A 17178-nucleotide genomic window follows, 5' to 3' on the forward strand; every position below is an offset into this window, starting at 1 on the left:
CAAACATTTAAAATGAGTGTTTTTATACTTTCATTTAGCTGTATGGGTGTGAACCATATCCAATTACATATTAAGCATCATCTTTTAAATGATAAAAACATTTAGTGCTAGGAGAACACTAAATCAGACCATAAAAAAGCAAAGAGTAGTTATAGTATATGAATAACATAACTTATCTCAGAGGTAAAATGCTTCAAACCAGAATGTGGAAGTTAGATTTATGTTATGAATGTTAAAACATACAAACCACACTTCAGTTTCAGTATGAAACAGTGCAGCTGGCCTGAGATTTACCAGTAAATTACCAGTTTAGTAAGCTACCCCTACTTACTGAATCTTGCATGTGAAATTGCTTTTGTAAACTCGACATGTCCCCTATTAATGTAGGAACATGCACTGGATGATGTGGTAGGATGATTCAGTGCATAATGTAAAATGTGCTATACAAAAGAATGCAGACTAGCTATTTGGTTAGGACCTCACCTCAGCTGGGAGATGTAGGGCAGACACTGAAGGAAACTCCTCACTTCACTCTCTTCAACTGACCAGCCTCTCAGCTTTACTGGTTTCTTCACTGTTTGGAGTTTCAACACTTCTAGGAGGAGGGAGCTCTTTCTCTTTGAGAGGTCTATGATCCAGACTGCAGGAGCTGACTGGTAAACAGGCTGTAATGCTGGAAGAACACTCATGCCTGTTTGAATCTCATAGTCCTTTAAATGTGAGTATAGATCCAGCAGAAAATCTTCACCATCTACATACGACATCAGTTTCTCTACAGTTTTGTGAATATTCCTTTTCTGATGAACAGCTGCTTGCAGACATAGATCCAGCAGGAACGAATGCACTCTTTTTCTCCACTCACCAGTCGCACTCTGAGTGGATTTAAAACTGCATAACAAGAAACAATTCAGAAACACACAAGCAAGAGTATGGGTGATAATATGCTTTAAATAACATAGATATTTTAGATTTGATAAGTTGAAACACGATACTTATACAGTGCTGTTTAGTTTGATGTTTCACATCTAGTTATGCATGGCAAATTATCCTCTTTCAGGCACTTTTTAGCAAGAACAAGAGAAAAGGCAGCAACACTAAAGTTCAGCAGAAACTCTGTAGCTAGTCTTCTTGTGATAGTGATAGTTTCAAGGTCCAAAAGTGAACGGATATGCCCTTTAGAGTCTTGGTGGCCTCCCTCATCAGTCTCCCCTGTGCATGGTCACTCACATGTGTAAATCTAGGCCATAGAGTGCCATATTCCATTCAATTCCTAATGAATGGATGGATTTAAATGAACTACAGTGAATGTTCAGTGATTGGGAATTATTTCCTTGTATTCATCCTCTGAATTATACACAACATCTGACTTCTTCCATGTTTCTTCACACAGATTTCCAAGTACTGGAAGAGAGTCTCAGTCCACATAAACAACTCACTGCTATCTACATACATATACTTCTGAAACCAGACCAGGCAAGCCCAGTGTTGCCTGACTGCCATGTCGTCTAGTCTGATGGCCAAAAAGAACTCCCTTTCAGTTGACCTCAGAGTCTCTTGGTGCCTCAGTAACTTTCTTTGCTGCTCTCCCATAAAGCTTAGACTGATGAAGAACCCAGGCAACTGTTTGTATACAGAGTCTCCCCAAACTCATTAACAGTTTTCAAAGTCTTGGGGGCCTCTTTCACTAGTACTCCCTCCTTCTTTCATGGTCACTCACATGTGTAAATCTGCTCTAGAGTACACATTTACCAGTTTAATCTAAGAGAGTATATTCTTTTTATAGGCACAATATTTTTAGGTAAATGCTACATGCTGCATTAAACGTACAATAAAAAAGTTGTCTTTCTATATAAAATATGTATATATATATTTTTTTACCTCAGCTGGGAGATGTAGGGCAGATACTGAAGGAACTTCCTCACTTCACTCTCTTCATCTGACCAGCCTCTCAGCTTTACTGGTTTCTTCACTGTTTGGAATTTCAGCACTTCTAGAAAGAGGGAGCTCTTTGTCTCTGAGAGGTCTATGTTCCAGACTGCAGGAGATGACCGGTAAACTGGCTGTAATGCTGGAAGAACACTCCTGCCTGTTTTAGTCTCGTACTTCTTCATATGTGAGAACAGATCCAGCAAGAAATCATCTACACCAGCATCTGCACATGACAGTTCTTCTATACTTTCAAAAGGATCTTCCTGAAGAAGAGTTGCTTGCAGGGACAGATTAAGTAGGAACGACTTTACTCTTTCTCTCCACTCGTCACTCTCACTCTGAGGAGATCTGAATCTAAAGAGACAGGAAGTGATCCAGAAACATAAGAAAGAAAGAAATACCATCAGTAGTGAAAGTACCTTTCCACACTTCTGTTACTACAACACAAATATTTAAACTTCATACTGTATTCCAGTGTCTAACTGTCTTTTAAAAAAGAAACATGAGCTATGCTAGAGTGTACAGCTGCAAAAAAATAACCCTTTGGAAGTCCCTGGATTACTGCATTAAAGCAATACCACACCTTTTTTGTCGACACTTTGTCTAATTGTAAATTGCTGTACAACCAGGTTTTGAGCAATGCTTTTGTAGCCTTTTGCATTTCTACAAGCATTCTGAAAGTCGTTTGCATCATGCATTTTCACTACTAACCAATACTTCTAAGGAGTAGTGCAATCTGTTAGTGACCAAGCTTTGTAGGCCTTTATTTAATAGGCAAAACCCACATTTCCAATTTCATCTCCTTTCCTCACTTCAGTTCACTTACTTTCTCTAGCCTGCACTGTGGATGTTTAATCATTGTTTTTAATAAAAGACATGAACAGTACAACTGTGTGTGTCTGTGTTACAAGTTTAGTTTCATTATATGTCTATAATTGTGACTTATATAGTGATCAGAAAATATTTTATTTGTAACCAGGGTGAAAATCCAAGTAATTACAAAGGCTTACTTACTTTGTTTTGCAACTGTATATTCACTATTTACATTTTGCATTTTAACACAATACAGACCATCTACCTTAAGAGGGACTATGACACTCAGTATAACAACCTGTAACTGAGCAAATCGGACCGTGATGTAAAACAAACTTTGTACAATGATTTCTGTGTACCATTACACCCTTGTTGGTGACAATTAAAAATAAATAAAGATTTTAAACCATTGGTTTATACGGTGAAGAACCAGTGTACCAGTGTTACCAAGTTGGAATGACTAATGCAAGGCTGCTAACTGCAATTGCATATATTACAGATAATATTGTCTGCTACAAATTGCTCAGTTTCTAACACAAATATATTTCCAGCATGCACTTATGCATATCACAGCTGCAAAACACGCAGTGTGCAAGAAGCTGAAAATAAAGCATGCTACAGTTAAAAAAATACAATGAAAACATTAAAATGTATCAGCCATGAAAAGTCTTGATATTACAGTAAGACTTACCTCAGCTGGGATATGTAGGGCATACACTGAAGGAAACGCCTCACTACACCCTCTTCATCTGACCAGCCTCTCAACACTACTGGTTTCTTCGATGTTTGGAGTTTCAGGACTTCTAGGAAGAGGGAGCTCTTACTCTTCTTAAGGTTAATGTTCCAGACTTCAGGAGCTGACTGGTAAACTGGCTGTAATGCTGGAAGAACACTCCTGCCTGTTTCAGTCTCATACTTCTTCACATGTGAGAACAGATCCAGCAGGAACTCACACTGATCTGCGGTATTAGTATAATCATCATCTTCATCAAAAGGGAAGGTTGTGTAGGTGCACACAAATGTCAGCAGCTTGGTTAAACTCTGCCCTGTAGCTGAATCCCACTCTGCTGCTGCGGCAATCAGCTTCACCAAAAACCGGAGAAGTGTACTTTGTTGTCGACAGAACTCAAAACTGTTAGAAAACAGGAGCCAATTATTATTTCATGTCTGTAATAGAAGTGACTATTTTTCTCTGGACTACTTATTTGAACTGATAACCAGTGCTTTATTCCTCGTCTCAAGTGTCCCATTAAATAGAAAAGGGAGGAATCTGGAACTACAAATAAAACACTTCAACCCTTCAAAGCATGTTTCGTCCGTTATATCATCTTCTAGAACTACCAATAAAACAATGATAGTGCAGTACAGTAATATATGTGGAGTACACTAAACACTCTTCTGTGTCCTGATACCAAACAGATAAATAACAGGCTACTTTATAAATCAGCCCAGAGGAAGAGGTTGGATCAGCTGACTTACACTCACGGTGTATAACAGCAATAAAGGAATTTTTTATTTATTTATTTATTTAAAAATATTTTTCTATCGCAATAAGACTCACCTCAGCTGGGAGATGTAGGGCAGACACTGAAGAAAAATCCTCACTACACTCTCTTCAACTGACCAGCCTCTCAGCTTTACTGGTTTCTTCACTGTTTGGAGTTTCAGCACTTCTAGAAAGAGGGAGCTCTTTCTCTCTGAGAGGTTTATGTTCCAGACTGCAGGAACTGACTGGTAAACTGGCTGTAATGCTGGAAGAACACTCCTGCCTAGTTTCCACTCATAATCCCTCACATGGGAGTACAGATCCAGCAGAAAATCTTCTACATCAGCATGTGTGCATGATATTAGTTTCTCGACAGCTTGAACAGATCCTATTTGATGGAGAGCAGCTTGTAGACACAGATCCAGCAGGAATGAATTCACTTTCTTTCTCCACTCATCATTCTCACTCTGTGGAGATTTGAATCTGCAGAGACAGAAAGAGAATCAGAAATGCAACAGTAGATGCAGTCAAAATCTCTTCAGGAGCATCTAGAATTGTTCTAGATTACGTTTTCTATGTGTTCTAATGCCAACATCTCACATCTCATAAAACACTCATAATAAAATGCAAGAAGATCAGGAGACTACAGAAGGACCGCAATAAACAAGGAAGGACCACAAAAAATAAAAAGTACCATTTATTTTCCATTTCCTATCTTAATCACAGCTAATTTGAAATGAAATGACTGCTCTAAGTATGCAGCACCATACATTCAGAAAGGAAAATGCTAGCATTGGTGTCCTATAAGCATATGCAGAATACCATTTTATATTGAGCACTGTCAGGCACATCTCTTAGAAAGACAGGATTTTGTGTAAACAAAGGCCTTTCTGGTTAGGACAGGACATACAGAGAAAGAAAACCTGCTGAGACACTTCTAATAACTAATGCAACACAGCTAACTGCAATCACATGTTTTTTTTAAATAAACATGGCAAACACACCAATAAGTATTAATTGCATGGCAACCCCACTTGGAAGTGCTGCAAGCATCTCTTACAGTGCTCTTCTAATGGAAAACATCTGAAAATAAAACATCAAATCAAACACTCACTGAGATCATACATATAACACTTCATCATTAAACATTTTTAAAATACAACACTCACCTCAGCTGGGAGATGTAGGGCAGACACTGAAGGAAACTCCTCATTTCATTCTCTTCATCTGACCAGCCTCTCAGCTTTACTGGTTTCTTCACTGTTTGGAGTCTCAGCACTTCTAGAAAGAGGGGGCTCTTTCTCTCTGAGAGGTCTATGATCCAGACTGCAGGAGCTGACTGGTAAACTGGCTGTAATGCTGGAAGAACACTCCTGCCTGTTTCAGTCTCATAGTCCTTCACATGTGAGTACAGATCCAGCAGAAAAGCACACTGATCAACAGGATCACACTCATTTTCAAAAAAAGGGAATGTTGTGTAGGTGCATACAAAGGCAAGTGGCTTGGTAAAATTCTGCCCTGTAGCTGCATCCCACTCTACTGCTGCAGCAATCAGCTTCACCAGAAACTGCAGAACTGCACTTTGTTGTCGACAATACATGAAACTGTTTGAACAGAGACAGATAAAAAAGATTAAATCAAGTGATCTACTAAACTTTACAATTTCTCTTTTAAAAAGTCGATACTGGCGCCAATCAGCATAGTCCTTACATTCCCTCAAGTGCCCCCCTCCCCAAGGTCATGCTTCCGACCACTAAAATCCTGCAGCACTACCAACTACACAGAGATCTGTCCGTAGAACACTAAACACTTCATTGTGCCCTGAAATCATCAGATAACTGACAGTCTTTACACTCACCTCAGCTGGGAGATGAAGGGAAGACACTGAAGGAAACTCATCACTTCACTCTCTTCATCTGAGCAGCCTCTCAGCTCTACTGGTTTCTTTACTGTTTGGAGTTTCAGCACTTCTAGGAGGAGGGAGCTCTTTCTCTCTGAGAGATCTACGATCCAGACTGCTGGAATTAATCCATATAACTTTTTTAAACAGTCAAATTCTGCATCTGTTTTCACAAGGGATTGCAGCTTTATCAAAAAATCACAAACATGAAATGGATCCTCTTGGAAAAACTTCAGAACAGATGATACAATGCCACTCTGCTGCCCATTTGATTCAAAAACTGCAGCTCTTAGCACAAGATCACGCTGAATGGATTCAATTATCTGTAATTGGTGCTCAGTCTGTATCAGAGAATTATCAGGAAATTCAAACCTGTGGATTTAAACACATATATTAACACAAAGATTTTTTGAACAAAAAGCTTTTATTTAATGATTACAATACTTAATTTTTTATGCCTAAAAAAGGGTTTTTAGCTAGGTAACTAGAGTTCTAAGCTAGTGACTTTCTAGGCTGTTAAAAAAGGACACGAAGTTCTCATGACTAAGAACTTCAATGTGTAAACTTAGACAGGAGTTTCAAAGTTGTTAGTAGGGCTGCAACTGTTAAATATTTTTGGAATCGAGTATTCTGTTGATTTTGTGATCGCTTAATTGAGTAATCCTATTTGTCCTTAGTTCTTAATTATTAAAGGAAAAAAGTGGTGTACCCCCTGCAATAGGCCATCTGAGAATAAATAATACATAACAAAAAGTATAAAGGTACAAATGATTACAAATACTGTAGGCTCTAACAAGTGCTAGTGTTAACAGTTAGTAATCGTAAACATATGCTGTAGTATGTACTGTTATGGGAGGACAGGTCCGTTTTTACAGTGTATACACTGCACACCGGTCTCTTCATTTTCCACCATTGCCATAGAGAGTAAAATAAACTGCGCCGTGTAAAACAATGAGACTGGAGCTGCGCAGTAGTCTACAAGGCAGGAGTGATGCGATAGCAAAGACATTTAAAAGGGATGGACTTTGGTGACATTAATTATACGAAGCCTCGAGGCAAAGAATTTGCCTTGAACATTTTTTGTAATCAAATTATTCGAGTTACTCGAATAATCGTTTCAGGCCTAGTTGTTACCAAATAAATCAATAGTTATCAGCTAACTCCTGGGATTCAGATTGGTGAACTATGAATTCAACATTGTACAAGAAAGCATTTGAAGAGAATATAGCAGAGCCATACAAAACACACATTAATATGGACATAAAAAGATTAAATTAAGGATTATAGAATGGCCAAGACATTTTACCCCTAACGAAATTATACCCTTTTCTACTAAACTGAGAAACTTTAGCTTTTGCTAAATCTTGGAAAATAGATTTTCCTTGTTACAATTCTTGTTAGCACTGTATTACACAGATTTCAGAGTAAATGCAATGCCATATGCCAATATGCAAATAATTACAAAGTGCAGGCATTACTCACCTTAGAGAATTTATTCGTGGAAGTGCCTCAAAAATCATGCTGCAGGCAGCACTGCTGATCTGATCTGTGCCTTGTCTACAGTGTAGATGAAGGCAGATCTTCTCTGAGCTTTCATTCAGGAATTTTCCAGCCTTTCTAAATGTGGATGCATCACCCAAAATAGAAAGGTGAATTTGTTTCCCATAGACATCCAGTAAAGTTGTTAAATCTTGGGGTCTCTTATAACCCAGCGCTAACATCCACATATGGCAGACGGTAGAAGATGTAGCCCTGCAATCATCATAGCTTTAGTTATTGCAATTACTACTGTTACATAGCAAAGACAATCACAAAGCCTTTAAGAAACTAACAACCTTACATCAGTGTATACATACCCAAGATGTGCAAGATGTGGTGTGGTTCTGAGAATCATCTCGACCCCAGTGTCAGATATAATGCAGTCCTCCAAGCTCAGATGAACCTGTTTGCTACTGGACTGGCTGATCACATAAGACACTGCACAGCACTGATGTGGATCAAGGTCATTTCCACTCAAGTCTAAATGATAGTTCACTTTCTCCAGGAACAGCAGGCAAGACTTAGGTGACTGGGACTCATACAAACACTGACACACAAAAACAGCATTAACATCATCTTCATCACCCATTATCTGTTCATGCTGAACAAAAGTGTTCATGACTTTCATGAAAAGTCCATCAGAAGCTCTTCTGATCTGATCTTCTAAGAAGAGATTCTTCAAGAGATCAAGGTTCTGTTGTGATAAAAGTCCGCAGATAAAAGGAATCAGGTGTTTCAGGTGCTTTTGTTCTTCTGCTAGACAAAGTTGAAGAATCTTGTCAATTTCATCTGGATTTCCAAGAAGCCACAGTGCAGAGAAGAATTCCTGTACAGTGCTGTGCAGAAATGCATGGAACTCTTTCACAGAGGTGGGGGTGGCTTCAACTGTGATTTTCCTCAGAAAAACTTTACTGATTTCAATCTCATCGCTGTCTATGTTTGGTAGGTTTACAGTTTTCTGCAGTGTTGCACTGAAGGCACTTTCCATCAAGGAAAACAGTTGATCTCTAATGTCTTTCATGTATTTGTCGATTTGCCTGAAGGTTTTGTTTCCAGCTTTTTTCAAGTCTTGGCGGAGGATGTGGACATACATTTCTGTAATGGTCAGTGGATGCCTAGCAGCTGTGAGGTTGCTGAAAGAACTACAGGTTGCAACCATGAATGCATACATTGGGACGTGGCAAAGGCTTATTAGCTCCTGGTTGTTCAGAACAATGTTTAAAATTTCAGCCTCAGAACATAGCATATGAGCCAAGTAAATCCGAACTGATTCCTCACTGAACCCTTGGACATAGACTCTAAAAGCAGGCCAGTCTGACAAAAAAGAATCATCCTCCAACTCTGATCTGCATGTTATCACAATCTTAGCCTCTGGAAGAAGGTCACCATCCAGTATTTTCTGTAAAAGAGGGTTTTTCTGTGTAGTATTGATGCCATCAAACACAATGATAACATTTTCTGAGTGTTCCTCAATATCCTGCCACACCTCCTTTCTATCCTTTTCCAGTGGTTTACAGTTCAGGTCAAACAGAAGGGACTCCAAGGACATGAGGTTCCAGATTTGGGCTAGTGTAGCTTCATCAAAGTAAAACATGTAGTCTAATACTCTGCTGTCTTTTTGGGACCAGATGGAGAGCATTTCCTGGACAAGTGACGTTTTTCCTATGCCAGGTTTTCCTATGAGCAGGATTGCCTTTTCACGACTGTGCAGAAGGTCATCAGGTGATAGTTTCTGTTTCTGCACAGGAAGGTAACTCCTAAGTTTCTTGTGACGAAGTTTCTTACATTTGTTGTTTTTCTTTTTAATTTTACTTTGTGCAGAGTTCCCATTTGTGTCAGTGTCGAGGACTACGGGTACAAAAGTGAACTTTCCTTCTGTCTTGTGCTTTAGGCGTCTGCTGCACTGCTCCCACTGTTTCCTTAAAATGTTTAAAGCTTTTGTTTTAAGCTGTTTCTGGTAGTCGTGACAAGGCTTTGTACCTAAAATTCATTACAAAGGTACAATTATTATACAATGTTTGTTAGACATATTTAAATGCAGATTTACATACAACAATCCAAATTACATATTCCATTTTTGTCACAGGCTGATACTGAAATGGTAAAACATGTTTTGTTACAACAAGGATTTAATACTGTCACACTTTTCAGTGACCTACAACATTTTTAAAGTTACAGTTCATGTATTTCTTATGTTTATGTTTTTATTTTTTTATTTATTTCAGTAACACTGATTTTGTATATTTGTCACACTTCATTGTTTCATATATTTAAACAAAATCTAATGCATGGCATCTAAGACAACATGAGTAAATATAGTACTAACACTAAGACCAGGGCTCACCAACACTGTAGTCAGCCTCTGTGTCTTCTCTGAAAGGAAAACAGCAGATCCAGTGATGTGAGTCCTGATGTAACGTCCTCTTCCTGGTGATGTCCAGGATCCTGAGTAACTCATAACTGGCTCCTTCCCCTTTCTTACTGACACAGTCCAGTATAAACCTGGCTTTGTCAAAATTTCTTCTCTCTGCTTTGAGAGCATCAACTTCAGAACCGTTCAGTACCTTGCGCTGGTAGAGATTCTCAGTGATGAGAGGAAAGTTCTTCAGACGAGTCACCAGATCTGCTCTGGCATTTCTGAGGTATTCAGCTGCACTTTGCTGAGCACAGGCCATGGTAGAGTTTCAGCAGCTGCATAGTACCTGACTCAGTCCTGTTGCATCCACCTGAGACAGCAAAAACAGATGGCTAGCTAAGTCATGTGTACAGGTTAAATCACTGTAATTCTACATTAAAGTAATAGCAAGTAAAATAATAATTTTATGGATTATTAAGTAATTCAGAAAGTAGTAGTTCGATTCAATGAAGGAAGTGTTCATTGCAGATGGGCGTAACTAGAACGGTGCTAGCATACATGCTAATAACGTTATAGATAGTATTATGTTAACTAATGTGATTTTGCTAAATCTTAACAACACCATAATACCAAACATACATCAATATACAGTAACACTGTGTTGAACGTGTGATGGTTACGTGAATAATTCACTCCATTTCCCTCCAGCTTTTGACGGTTTCTCAGCAGAGCGAGTCGCTAGCTGCAGACAGGCTGAGCTCGAGCGCTAAAAATAAACCCGGCCCTTTACAGGTCCCACCAGAAACCACTGCTGTTATTCAGAAACTCGCTGTTTTCGTTAGAAAGACTCGAAATGTCCCTCAATAAACGAGATTTCTGGACACGTTCGCTTTTTATACTTCATCCGTACCTGTTCAGAAATCTCACAAAAAGCTCAAACAGTGAAAATTAGATAAACACGGAACCAAAAACTCGTGAACTTGTGAATTTATGAGAAACCCGGAAACGCAAACAGAAAGTGAAACCGAAACACAAAAACAAAACAAGGGAAGTCATATATTTCATCTACACGGTGATTTTAGGGCTGAATCAAGTAAAACGGCAGCGCATAACAGCTGTACGGTTTTGGGATAAGGCAGAACTCAGTCTTACCTCCCAGACGAGGAAGAGAAACATAAGCAACACGGCGGAGTCTTGTTTTAACATGTTGAAGCCAATGCTTCTTCAGCACACATCCTTCCCACCCTCCTATACTGTTAGAAGTAGTCTGACAGCGTCGATGACAAAAGAAAACGTGTATGTCCAAATGACAGCTTTACAGGAGAAGGAAAAAACTTTTTAAACTTTCAATTAAAAGTCATGTAAAAATTAAAAAAAAACAACATATTCCAAGTCATTTTTGAGCATGTCTTAATTCATTCATCAAGAAATATGAACATAGTATAAAGAACCACTTCACGCAAAAATCAAGACGATAAGACGATAATATTTATAGCCAAGACCTTTTCTTATCTAATTAAATTGTTGATTTGCTACTCAAGCATCAACACAGCAGTACAACAAGCCAGCAATGAATGCACTAAGAAACCCATGGCTTTTAAAAAAAATAATTTAATTATTTTTTAGTTTTCATAATAATGTAAAATAAGAGTTTAATCCAAGTGATTTTATGCCTGGTCTATTCATCCGGAATTATTTACACAGTGTACAGAAGCAGCTACAAGGTTCAAACTATGGAGAAAACTGAAATGGTCAAAAATGGACAGCGGTTATTTAAAGTCCACTCTTAAAGTAAAAATAAAAACACCACAGCTCCTCAGACACAAAGGTTCTCTACTTGTCTAATACATGACTGTAATTTAATTAATACAATTAAATAAATAATGCAGAAAGGCGAATGCTTTACACTTTATGGCAGAAAAATGTTATATCAAATACAATATTTATATCAGTATATTCCAAATTCCATATTTTATGGATTCATCAGTCTTCTCTTGGTCAGGTCAGACCAGATCAGAAAGTCCAAAAGAACATTTTCCAAGATCATTCTGCACCATCCTGAAATTGAACCCTGTCAGTAGTCTAGTGTAGGAGTATATTTTTCATAGCACAATACGTTAAAATCCAGGACAAGAAAAAAAGGAACCAGTGTCAGTATTTTTCCTAGTATTTTCTCTTTTTCCTTTAAGTTATCTTTCCAGTATTTCTGCAATTTGGGGCATGACCAATAACAATGAACATGGCTTCCCATATCCATTTTGCATTTAGAACATAAAGGGGATGTGTCAGATTTAAATTTGGAGAGACAAAGAGGGGGTATGTGTAGTCTATGTAAAAAGCTCAGTGCCTGTATTGAGATTGAAGCCTTGGGCATAGGGTTTACTTTTAGCTGCAGACACTTCCTCCAAGGACTCTCTCAAACATCTAGTAGGGGCTAGTTTCCTCTAAAGCCATACTTACCTGCAGAGGAATGAGGAATTTTGCAATTCCTTGAATCCTGAAACTAAAATATAAATATTTGACAAAATAGACACAATTATAATTACAATTATTATGTATAGCTAAAAATATTGGCCTAATTAAATCTAACTTTTGAGCCTGTGAGATTAAATGGAGGTGTAAAAACAGCTGTAATTCCTAAATGGCTAATGTAGCATTTTTGTAAAAAAAGCTGAAAAAGCTGAAGTTCTACACCTCCATCACATTTTACATCATTACATCATTTCAGATCCGCTTGGTGCGACATTCCGGTTGTTTTTTTTAACCTAATTATCAACTAAATTTAGTAAACTGGTTTATAGAGTAAACTGAACTAAAAAGTGGTGATATTTTTTTTCAGACAGGGTCAGGGACAGTAATGTTATGCTGTTACAGTGGTAGTTCTTCTAAAGTGTTATAGAAGTCCTGATTTAGGGTCCTGATTGTGTTGGTTTTGAATGGGACGTTTTACAAATGAGGAGATGTAGCTAGCTATCTTTTTTTGTGTCAGGTTTCTACAGAATCACCTCCTAAAGCTCTAATGTTTGTCTTATTAAAGAACTCAGTGAATAAATCAGCCCAACATTCTAAACTCTAATGTTAATCCGTCTCCATGGAAACCACTCAGCAGAAATTTGGGCCTCAACCATCCTTGAGGTCATAATTACCTGCTGAGGTCAGATAGAATTCTGAGTCCAGATTTCAAAAGTAAACACAATCAAAGTTACACCTCTGATAACACAAGCTCTTCAGATCTGCTCCTCAGATCTACTCTTTAGATGTACTCTTCAAAGCTTTTTCAGCAACAGCTACTTTCTTCTTTTAGAAACATCTCCTACAGAAATGGTACACTTCTGAGGTGTATTTTTTATTAAATTAGACTAATTATTTTTAACTGCACATAATTATTATATATTCATATTTTAGTTTCAGGATTCAAGGGACCGTTCCTCTGCCGGTCAGTACGACCTCAGGAGGAAACCTACCAGACAGCTGAGAGAGTACTTGGAGGAAGTGTCTGCAGCAAAAAGTAGACCTTGTAAGCCCAAAGCTCCAGAGATTTACAGAATACAGGTGTTGAGCTCCAGGCTGGACCACACTTACAGCTGCATCTCCACATTTGTCAGTACTCCTCAGCAGGTAAATCACACACTAACACAACCTAGAAACCCTTCATCCATGATCCTCCCTCATTTAATAGACTCCCCCTCTGTAGATGTAGGTTTAGGTCCTAAAACAACCAGGTTCTGAATCTTATTGTTGTGCTTCTTTATTCGGACTGTCGTCAGTCCACCCACTGCTCCTGTCTCAGTCCCAGAGACGAGCTCCATTGGTGAAGAGACCTCCCTGCTGGTCCATGGTCTCAGTGTGAGGGATTACCAGAATGTGTATCACTCTGTGGTGGACCCTCTGCTCAGAGCTCCCTCAGGACATCTCCGGCCCTACAGCCTGCAGACTAGGCCGTGAAATCAAGCAGCGTCTGTGGGAGGAGCTCCGCTGTCCTACTCTGAGTATGGAGGTCCAGCCCAATGGACAGGTCCATATCACTGAGACCTTCAGCTCACCCACTGGGACAAGCTTCGCCCCTCACTTTGAACTAGACACAAGCAGGGAGCCAATGCCTAAACAGCCCAAGAGGAAGAGGAGGAGGCGAAGACACTGAGATCAGGAAAAACTTTTTTCTATTTTAACTACTTCTTATTATTGTTATTAAAATGTATTTTTTTCTCTCATAACTGATGTACTGTCCTGATCTGGTTAAAAAATTGAGCAATTGTGAAATATATATATTTAAACATGTTTAAAATAATATGCTTTTAAATCATGTAAAACCATATTTTTGTGAAATTACTGAATATTGTAGAAGTGAAAATGTTGCATTAGTTTTCCCAAACTATGCCAACAATGCTTCCCATAACCTGGAAAATCTCACATATTCCAACCTGAGGAAATATCTAAGCAGTTAGATGTCTGGATAACTAATATAAACAAATCAAAAACTGTGTTCTTTTACTACTGTAGAATAATGAGTTTGAGAACTGTTTATTATAAAGCTGTAGCATCCATATTCTTAAAACATGGAAACACCCCTGAAACACAGTCCAGTGCTGTGGGCTTTATACCCCTTCTATCTAGCAGATGGCATTGGGAATGGTAACTGTTACATTGGCAGTGCTTTGGCGAGTAAATAAGCTATGCATGCCCAGCTAAATGCCTCTGTTAGTACTGGGTGCACCGTAAAGTAGCTGAACTCACTCATTAAAAGGAGTGTCTGGTTATTTTGTACATACATTGCATGCATGTGCTCTTTTAAACTATGTTAATCATCTCATGCAATTGATGCATACATCTTCCTTTTGTTTAATCAGTGTAAAAGAATCATAATTTGCACCAGAAAAAAGGTTATATGAACATAAAGATTACAGATACTCTGCAGCAAAGGTTCCTCTGTGACTCACTGCCCATACAGTGTTACTACACTTCACCACATTTCTGTGGCATATCCACACAGGGCACTTTCAGAGCTGGTGAGAACCTAGCTCCTTCTGCATTTCCCACATTTCTATCTGTCTAACAGAATGGAGATGAGGAAGGTATATGCAAAGAAATAAGATATATATAAGATACAGTTGAGATATATAAGAAACTGATGAGATTTCTTGCAAGCCTGTAATGCTCAATGTATTAAGAAGATGGGATAGAGTATTTGAGCGTTATCTAATGATGATCTCGAAGGTGGGCTGTGTAAAATGTGTCCTAACTGCAACTTAACATAACTTAGAACATAACTCCCAAATTTTACATTTAGCACCTTAGGAACAGCTATAGTTTGTATGTATGATGTGTATTCTGTGTTTGTCTTGCATGTTTGCTGCCAAAACATTGCAATTTCTCTTTTGGATTAAAGTGTATTTTGACCCTGTGTTGATTTCAGAAGAAAAAAAAATAGATCTTGTGCACCAATTTTTATCTTTACTGGTAAAGCAAAAAAAGAAAAGAAAAAGAAGAGTTCTCACTGAAAACCTAATATTGCCATGACATTTATATCCATGATAAGGATATGTAAACTTCTGACCGCAATCGTAGTACTCATAGAACAACTCTTAGCCAGCCACATTGTGGGATCTGACCTAATCATAGTATAATTACCATTACACCTAGCTTTGAATCAATAAAAAGCTAGAAGCTTTAAAGCAACAACCTTCCAAGGTTAACTTTCTCTCATACACCAATGACATACACCACCACAGAGTAGAAGGCAAATAATACATGTTGGAAATGCCAGGTAGCCTGAGAGAAAGGAAGAGCCTTTTGAGCATCATTTGCAGAAATTCAGCCCAATCCATTACAATGCAGATCAGCAATTTAAAAAGCAAGTTTCTTCTCACATATCCACTGAAAATGGACAGAGCAGGAACGATCATTCCACGTGTTTATTACATCCGTCACTGGTCTTTCATCCGGTGGCTTATAGCCAGTTGAACCACAATCCTCTTTTCCGCCATAATCATTGGGTTCCCCGCTCCACCAGAACCTGAAAGCAACGAAAGAATCAGAATGTCCATCTATTTCATCACTGCTGAATAACAGCAACTCTGAATAACTGCACAATCAGGGATCTCTCACCTAGTGGTCAGTGCTGTGCCGTCCACCCACTTCCACAAACCTTCTTGGCTGCTGTCAGTCAGGCCAATCCAAGCTTCCTGACCTTGTCTGATCATTTCAACAAACACCTGTTGGAAGTATGGTAATTAGTAATACACAAATGAACATCATTAAGCCATTCAGGTAATACCAGTGTAGAAACTACTGTGAATTATTTGGTAAATGTTTGGTTTAGTATATGTGGTTTTATTTTGGGGCCCTTGAAACTTGAAACTTTATTATCTCTCCCACCTGTTCCTCTCTGCTGTTTATGATCACCAGGTCTGCTCCTCTGTCTTTGCAGTACTGTCTGCTCTCACTCCAGCTCTTCTTCTCAGTAGAGGCGTAGTAAAGACTAGAGCTGACGTAGATCCACCCTGGTTTGTTAATGATTTCATCTGTTCAGTGGAAATATTAAAGTCAGGTCCACAGTGACCCCCTTCTTACTTTATGTCCACAGTTCATTATATCATATAATATCAAATCAGAAAAAGTTTTTTCTACACCGGTCCTACTAGGTCCTAAATTTCATCCTATTTGTTGAGTTACTGCTAATAGAAGCACTAACCTAAACTGAAATAAGGACTGACCAGAGTTTAACTGCTTACATTTATTCTATAACAATATAACAACAGGTCATTCTAAACAACTTAGGAATCATCTGATATAGTATATAATATACACAAAAACAATAACGCATCCAGATAGAAATGTCAGCATGTAGTTGTCATCGCATACAACAGTCACCCCTAATAGTGAAACAAGGGACACTAATCCTAACCTTAACCTCAACCCAAAACCTAATCCTCATCCTGGCCCTAATCCTAACCTTAACCTCAACCCAAAACCTAATCCAAACTCTCACCCTGGCCCTTAGCCTAACTTTAACCTTAACCTCAACCCAAAACTTAATCCTAACCCTCATCCTGGCCCTAATCCTAACCGTAATCGCAACCCAAAACCTAATCCTAACTCTCACCCTGGCCATAATCCTACATTTAACTGTAACCTCAACCCAAAACCTAATCCTAA

The 17178-nt window shown here is 38.5% G+C and overlaps 1 protein-coding gene across 6 annotated transcripts in view; it reads right to left on the reverse strand.

Annotated features, from left to right (window-relative positions):
• LOC140546867 (uncharacterized) overlaps positions 1-15957 on the reverse strand; it is a 40057-nt gene extending 24100 nt beyond the window's left edge. The window contains exons 1-10 of one of the 6 annotated variants that reach the window (XM_072670294.1): positions 15891-15957; positions 10012-10393; positions 7985-9647; positions 7611-7880; positions 6087-6500; positions 5398-5832; positions 4304-4711; positions 3434-3874; positions 1879-2283; positions 484-888 (exon numbers count right to left, since the gene is read on the reverse strand). In XM_072670294.1, the coding sequence (XP_072526395.1) occupies positions 484-888; positions 1879-2283; positions 3434-3874; positions 4304-4711; positions 5398-5832; positions 6087-6500; positions 7611-7880; positions 7985-9647; positions 10012-10342 (4772 nt within the window). In that variant the 5' untranslated portion in view covers positions 10343-10393; positions 15891-15957. Of the gene's footprint in view, positions 1-483; positions 889-1878; positions 2284-3433; positions 3875-4303; positions 4712-5397; positions 5833-6086; positions 6501-7610; positions 7881-7984; positions 9648-10011; positions 10394-10662; positions 10839-10933; positions 10949-11175; positions 11267-15890 lie in introns of those variants that run through there. The other 5 variants (XM_072670293.1, XM_072670296.1, XM_072670295.1 and 2 more) reach the window with 5 other exon arrangements.
• Between the last annotated feature and the right edge of the window lie 1221 nt (positions 15958-17178).

Source organism: Salminus brasiliensis, chromosome 24 (genome assembly GCF_030463535.1).
Source record: "Salminus brasiliensis chromosome 24, fSalBra1.hap2, whole genome shotgun sequence".
NCBI classification, from domain to species: domain Eukaryota; kingdom Metazoa; phylum Chordata; class Actinopteri; order Characiformes; family Bryconidae; genus Salminus; species Salminus brasiliensis.